The 7,989-nt window shown below is 34.4% G+C and overlaps 2 protein-coding genes across 2 annotated transcripts in view; both read right to left on the reverse strand.

The window, feature by feature from the left end:
* LOC105178408 (glycine-rich cell wall structural protein) overlaps positions 1–450 on the reverse strand; it is an 812-nt gene extending 362 nt beyond the window's left edge. The window contains exons 1-2 of the mRNA XM_011101871.2: positions 292–450; positions 4–136 (exon numbers count right to left, since the gene is read on the reverse strand). Of these exons, the coding sequence (XP_011100173.1) occupies positions 4–136; positions 292–400 (242 nt within the window). The 5' untranslated portion in view covers positions 401–450. The remainder of the gene's footprint in view (positions 1–3; positions 137–291) is intronic.
* Positions 7,734–7,989, reverse strand: part of LOC105178409 (glycine-rich cell wall structural protein 1.0-like) — a 2,089-nt gene continuing 1,833 nt past the window's right edge. Inside the window, exon 3 of the mRNA XM_011101872.1 lies at positions 7,734–7,975. Coding sequence (XP_011100174.1) covers positions 7,734–7,975 — 242 coding nt within the window. The remainder of the gene's footprint in view (positions 7,976–7,989) is intronic.

Consider the following 7,989-nt stretch of genomic DNA (forward strand, 5'->3'; position numbering starts at 1 on the left):
GGCATACCCCCCCCTGCTGGGGCGCCACCCATACCCCCAGCCATACCACCACCTCTGCCCATGAACCAAGCACCTGCATCAACGCCTGTCCCGCCACCATGACCAACATGAGTGTTGGTGTGCTTTGTTTCATCACCTGTATATATATGTACAATGTAGATAGAATTAGGGAATCTTGTACAGATCTGTTTGATTGTACAGTGTCTCAAAGAATAGTGCGTGATTGCATGACAAATATTACTGTTGTAATAATTTTACCTCAAAAACTATTACAAACATGTAAGAACCTACCCTTTATTTCATTTTGAGCCACTTCCTTAGTCTCATGTTGAGACTTCTCCGCTGCAAAAACTGAACAAACAAGCACAAGGGCAATCAAGATAAAAGCTCTATACTTCATTTTCACTTGAACTTTTACTTGTGGTAGTATGATTAGAGGTGGGTGATGGACCCTTATTTATAGGCCCATGGAGGAAGAGATTAAGAAGAGGAAGCAGCTAGCATTTATGGTGGATTCTTGGCTGGTTTCGCCGATGCAACGTAGGCTTTCGGTGAGTTTTTCAAGGTTTTCTCAACATTTTATGTCAGCAGCTGGTGGAGGAGGTATAACGTTTCTGTAATAAGTGGGAAGAAACAAAATCTTGCTTCAAAATCATTAATACACTCAGTAATCCTAACTCGAATCAAGTTTGATCGTATTTGAACCAATTATATTAGAATTTTAATACACTTGTCATACAATTGACGCTCAGTTAAAAAAAAAAACAATCAATCACATCAAAAGTGTATCACACTTGCTCTTAAATTAATTTAGGTAGACCCAACTAATTCATTTGGCAAGAATTTTGTTAATATGCAGATAGAGTCGCATCATTTTTCTCAAAAATTTATCTTTTATAGGGTTGTCCGAGACCCATTCTAACTATCATAATCTTGTACTTATATATATGGTACGTATGATATAATTCTCAGTCTTAATCATCAAACATTTGACATTGATATGAATTATTCATATATTCGGGAAAATGCATTTTCGTCTACTTTGATTTCGATTTTGTAATTAAGAAAACTTTTTTTTTTTTTTTTGGTAAAAATAACACATTTGATCTGATTTATGTAAGAAAATACCAATTTTCTCTGAAAAATAGAATTGTGAGGTGCCAAACATGTGCTTTCTCCGGCGAAATTACCGTTTCCCCACAAAACTCAACCAAATGCATTATTTTTTTCAATTGAAAAAAAAACTGAAATCAAAGTGCACTAAAAGCAGCACTCCATAAGACAAATGCATTTTTCTTTTCCATGTCTTGTGGCAATTAATCTATGGGAGGAATGCATACGTGGATTTTAATTAATTAATATACTAATACACTTTTAATTTTCCTTCTTTTCAATGGGGCTTAATGCAATTTATTCATGTGATATTACAAATGAACAAATTATTCTTTTATTATAAAAAATAACAGGTTATTTCCCTGTGTTTTTTAAAAAATAAAGCAACTTACCTTCTTATTTAAATAGATAAAATGCTTTACTTATTTAAAAACACAGGAGGGATAAATTGCTCTATTTTAAAAAACACAAGCAGATAAATTGCTATTTTTTTTATAAAAAAATAATTTATTTATTTACAATATCACATGAATTGCTTGCATTTTTTTGCTTTTATGTGGATTTAGGAATAAATTATGATTTGTAATATAATTTCAAAACAAAAAAATCTTGAATTGGGAGAAGAAAAGATTGGGATAAAGAATTTAAAGTGGTGAATTTGATGGTAATTAGTTAGTTGTTAGTTTATTGAGTTGGAGAGGAAGGGGTTTGACTTTTGTTTATGAAATGCCAAGAAAATTCGGTGGAAAATTTATTGCCATTATGAAGATTGGAAGAACATATTTATTTCAGATACGTGAATAGGTTTGGTGGAGAACGTCAAAATAATATTTCCCTTAGACTTGTATTATTTTTGGTCTCATTTATTACAAGATTAGTATTTTTAGTCCTACAATTCATAAAAATTAGCACTTTTAGTCCTTATCCACTTTTTTGTCTATAATTAAAAGGTGTAGGCACGTGTTTAAAATGTGATCATTAAGTATTTTTAGTTTGAGAGAAAATTGATTTGTTTTTCAACTTGGGACCATTGGAGAAAAATATAATTACATTTGAAGGGAAAAAATAAATCTTGAAGAAAATTAGAGAAAAAAGCATAGCGATTTTTCTCTTCTCTCACAAAAACTGAATCCTATTCGTACTATATTTCTATAAATTGAAGCCAAGTAGATGTAATACAAAAAATCATGTTTTTCGTAAGTGAATCAAGTAGGCCAAATGAAACACTCATATGCTACTATTGAAAAAAGGGTCAATTTTTCCTCCAACAAAAAATACTTAATGGCAATGCTAGGGACGTGACATACATCGTTAAATTGTAGATTAAAAAATGCTTGAACACCAAAAATATTGATTTTTATAAGTTATGGGACTAAAAGTGCTAATCATGTAATGATGAGACCAAAAAGTGACGTGGACCTAACTGATGGGACTAAAAATACTATTTTCCCATGGAAAACTTATTATGTACCGATGCTACTATATGCATGTGCTTTGTGAGGGGAATAAAGGCGATGTGCAATACATTCTATTTTTATGGTGATAATAAAAGAGTGGGGGAAAAAAAAATTGGTCCATTAACTTTGTCTGCAATTAATTTTAGTACACTAACTTCAGTTGTTATCACATTTTGACCAATAATTTACAGAAATGGGTCAATTAAGTACGGTGGCGAACGAAAATTGGATTTTTTGTCGTAAAATAGCATGTGAACAACACATGCTCTTTAATTTGGGGATTTTTAGTCCCATGTGGCATTATAGTGTTACATAACACTTGAGGTGGCAATTTTTGGAGAAAAAAATGTTAGTTTTCCCTCCCAAAGCCAATTACCAATTAATAAAAAGGAAAAAATAATCTCCATTGAGGAATGGGTTTCTCATCATCACCATTTTAGTAGCAAAAATTTTAGATTTCACATAATAATAGAGTAAATTGTAAAAGAGGGGAGAGAAATTAGGGCTGAAGAATTTGGGGAGTTCTGCTTCTGAAGAATTTGACAAGATGTACACATCATTGTCTACGTGAAAATATACATGGCTATACTGGCTGTTTTTTCACTATGGCCTTGTCAAGTCAGCAATTTCCGGTGGAAATATTTAAATTAGCTGAAAAATTAACAATAAAATCCTAGTTTGTATTTAATTGACCCATTTCTGTAAATTATTGGTCAAAATATAATAACAATGAAAGTTAGTGTACTGAAATTAACCGCGGACAAAGTTAACGGACCAATTTTTTTTTTCCCTAAAAGAGTGTTTGCAAAAAAAATTATTTTTAAAGATATATTTTTCTGTATAAAGAATTGGGAGGTTTAGCAAAATTAAAGATGAGTAGTATTTATAAAAAAAAGTAAAAAACAAGTAAAAGCTAAAATGGGTAGTGTTTGGGGGAAAAATACTTCCAAAACACGTCTAATGGATTGAAGATCGTTTTTCTTCCATGTGTTAGTTAAAAGATACTATTTTTATTTGCAGCTGTCTCTAGTAAATAATAATTATTTCTCCTCAAAAAATAATAAATTTTATTATAATTAGTATTTCTTATATTTATTTTTTTATAAATATTAATTTCATTTATATTATTAAAACATTAATATTAGGGTTAGTTACACTTCACTCTTTTGAAGTTCGGTGTAATTATACGTAAACCCCCAACGGTTTGGATAATTATATCTAATACCCTTAAATTTTGATTCTATCTAACAAATACGTCCATCCGTTAGTCAAAATTTACTAAATTTGATGATATTAATAAAAATAAGTCAAATAAAGACTCATATTTACCTCCGATTGACTTATTATTGATTTATTGTAGGCCAAATAAATTTTTTTAGAATCAAATTATTCTTATATGTTTTCACACGTTAATGCATATGAAGAGGTTTATCCTCACAATTATAAGAATAGTTTAGTCACATTTAACCTACAATAAATCAGTAATAAGTCAAGCGAGGATAAATATTAATTAATTTAATTTTTTTGTTAATATCAACAAATTTATTGAATTTTTACTCATGGATGAACCTTTTTGCTAGATAGAAGCAAACCTCAGGGGTACTCGAGTAATTTTTTAAATTACAGGGAGTCTATAAAAAACTAGGGAGGGGAGTGTAAACAAATAGAACACACAAAGAATTATATGGGCAGCAGTGCCTAGGATGACATCTTTAAGACTGGAGCCATAACGAAAAAGAAGGGCTAGATGAACTAGCTTGTTAGGATCAAATTGAAAGGCATTTAAGCGATGTAGCAGGAGCTTGAAAGGAGCAGAGCGCTAACGGATTGGATACCTAGAAAGGTCTGGGGGAACAGAAACCCACGTGGCGGGAAATGCCAAGGAGTAGGAGAGGATATGAAAAATTAATGATGCTTCCACTCTTTAACGGTGGTATCAGATAGAAGGGACTGAGCATCCCCTGGAGGTAAAATAAAATAATCCCAGATTTGCCTTCTTCAGCATGAAGAAGGAATAGAATTGGGCGGCCGATGGGGTCTCCCCCAGATTCCTAACCAAGATATAAAAACCAGCAATTATGCTAAAGAACTTGGGCCCCAACTAACTTAGAGGAACCTTGAATAAGGCGGACACCTCTGCAAAGAAGGGAGAAACAATGAACTGTATCCCGGCTTCTAATTGGTGTGGCAAAAACATGAAGTGGTGAATGGGGGCGTTCAACAGAAGTAGGAACCTGAATCACCAATTCATCAGGTATCCCGACTTAGACCAAATCTGACTTATGTCTTCCTCCTTCAGACAGGAAAAGACCCTAAACAACTCAATGTTGGTGGCAGCTATCCTATCCTCCCTCTTCCTTCTCTCTAGCTACTCCTTAGAGACCTTCTTTCTACTATTCACCTATTCCTTGCCCTTACCCCCGGAGGCCAGAGCAAGAGGTGTAAGGCTTCACCTTATCCTCCCCAGACAGAACATCCAAATCAAGCAAAAAATCCTCCACAACCTATTCATCTACACACCCTTTAGACATGATTAACTAGAGGGGAGGAAAAAGGAAAAATAGCTTATCTAAGAAGGATGAGGTGGAAAAACAATAAGATTTAGCAGAAAGGAACTCATTGCCTACAAAAAAAATTGCTAAAAGGTTAGAAAACCTTACTTTCAAAAAAAAAAAAAAGAGGAAAAAAAAGAGGGAAAATAGGAGACTTACCTTGATGTGAGAAAGGTGTGAAACGACTGACAAGGAAGATGCCTTATATATACTATCTTGTCACCACAGTCCTATTAGTTGAGGACTAGGCACAACCCGTAATCACGGAGCGTGGGGACTCCCAAGATGGAAGGGACTTTTCTCATTTCTTATCCCTTATAATCATTACTACTCATGCCTCTTTTTTGCAGATACATTTGAATTCAAAAGGCAATTCTTCAGGAACTGTGCCTTTTAAAATAAACATAGAATGTAGCTTGCTTTGGCTAACACTGCAGCATTTGCCCTACTGGAAATACGAGCGGAGAAGACTGTTTCTTTGTAGGTTATTTTCCTACTCCAGTCATCTAAGCTCATCAAGCTTGCACACCTGGAGTGGGGGGAGGGGCGGAGTGATAATGCCTCTTAAACCTTTCATGCATTAAGTCCACAAGCAAGGCAAATCAATCCAAGTGGATACGAGCCTAGTTGGTCTACCAGTTGAGAGGCAAAAGCTACAGGCTTACCTCCTACATTGTTAAACTGGTAGATCCAAGAAATAAGCCAATTCCATCAGGACACATCATCATACAATTGGACTGATATGTCACATAGTCTCCCAACACACTTAGTACATGTCATTCTAAAATATTTACAAGTGGCTCCTAGTGGATAGATAGCAAATGAGCTGTGAATCCACGAATGACAAATTCCCAAATTTTTTGGTAAATCCGACAAAACTTAGTCAACCTGGTGTATCTTAGTCAATCGAAGTTCAAATCATGCATGAATTTTTCTGTTTGTTAGCTGATTCAAAGAACTTTCAAATAGTCATGCAACTTTTTGACATTTCGCTATTTCAGTCCTTCGGTGCCAGATTTTGATAAACTTGCTGAAATAAATTCTATGCCTCTCGCGATTTTGGCATTTTTATCCTTTATATTTCTAGAAGTTGCAAAGGACTCCTGTAACTTTTTGACATTTTGCAATTTTGGTAAATCTGGTGTTAAATTTTGCAAAAATCATGTGTCACGACATTGTTTTATAAAAACTTTTGTCCATGTTGACAAAAGTGAATCAATCATAATAAAATCCCTAATTTAAATGAATTATGTGAGACACACATGATTTGATCCAGTGATATTTGCAAAATTCAGCACCTGAACGACCAAAATTAAAAAATATCAAAAAGTTACAAGACTATTTTACAATCCTAGACAGAGAAAGGATAAAAATACTAAAGTGTCAAAATTACAGGATCAAAAATATATTTAAGTCTTTCAAGCTGTGCAGACAAAAAGCCAAAAATCTAGGAAGAAAATGAAAAATGATAAAATAAAGCCTACAAATTAAGATTCTAAAGGCTGAAATCAAGTGTGGCGGCAAAGGTTGTCGTAGAATTGGTGGGATCAAGACCGCTAAAGTGGGAGCGGCGGTGGAGCGGTGACGAGGCAACGAACGGTGTGTTAGCAAACGGTGAGTTGAGAAATAATTTGGGGAGAGACGAGAGAGTGAGTTGGGGCAAAACTTGGGTATCAATAATTCAATTGGGTAACAACAGGTATTGTCCGATCTAAACTCAATTATTTTTATTTATTGGGGTCGAAGCTTAGGTTTGGGTCTAAATTAAATGTGTAGTGGTGGCCTGGGTTTGGAGATGGTATAATGGGTCTGGGTATGAGTAATTTGCGCCCATTGCCAGACTGACAACAAAGGACGACAATTACTGGAGCATTTCTAGTGTGATTCTAACAGCAATATATTTCGCAGGTACATACTTAGATAATTGAGGGTTACTCATTGCATTTGGAGTAGCAAATACCCCCAAACTCGTTCAGAAATTACTTGTTCTATTTTTTGGAACAACAGATATACACACAAATTAATAAATGTGAAAATGCTATAATTGCTTTAGAGTACGTGACGACCATGTTTTGCCAACAAAGTTTATGAATAATTATGTAGTTCCCAAATAGTAAAGTGGATATTAATTTACAGTTCTTAATATTTTAAAAAATATAAAAATTGTGGGTGCTTAAAATAAATAATTTATAGAGAATATTAGTCCATAAAGTATTTTAAAAATTATAAAATATATAAGTTATAATTTATAATTTAAAATATATTTTAATTAATTCATCATAAAAAATGAATAAAAAATGAATTTATTATTAGACGAACCTTAAAATTCGGAATGATTTGTGAATAATTTACCCAAAGTCTTAGTCTACTACTACTCATGAGCATGACAACCATGCGACTTTCATAAAAAGTCTTATAAAAAGTGTATAGGTGGGAGGTCATCTTTTGTCAGAATAAGACAATATATATTGGTTCTTATTTATACTTGTAAAATGTGACAACAACCATGCATGCATCCTTTTATTTCAGACGTTCAGATACTACAGACATACGGTGTGTGTACGTAGAAATACACACGGATGCATGGCATGCTATTATTAATTATACTAAACTAGTTGTTGGTTTCTGCTTTGGCTTCAGCTTCATTTTCGCAGCATTTGCATCCGCCGCCACCTTTATATCCTCCACAGCAATCCTTCTTGCAACCTCCTCCTCCACCGCCTTTGTCTCCGCCTTTCCCGCCGCCGCCTCCTTGCCCGCCACCAGCTCCGCCACCTTGTCCACCACCTTGCCCACCACCGTATCCCCCATCGCCAGCTCCGCCACCTCCTTGGCCGCCACCAGCTCCGCCACCTTCTTCGCCACCA

The sequence above is a fragment of the Sesamum indicum genome, linkage group LG15 (genome assembly GCF_000512975.1).
Source record: "Sesamum indicum cultivar Zhongzhi No. 13 linkage group LG15, S_indicum_v1.0, whole genome shotgun sequence".
In the NCBI taxonomy this organism is placed as follows: Eukaryota; Viridiplantae; Streptophyta; class Magnoliopsida; order Lamiales; family Pedaliaceae; genus Sesamum; species Sesamum indicum.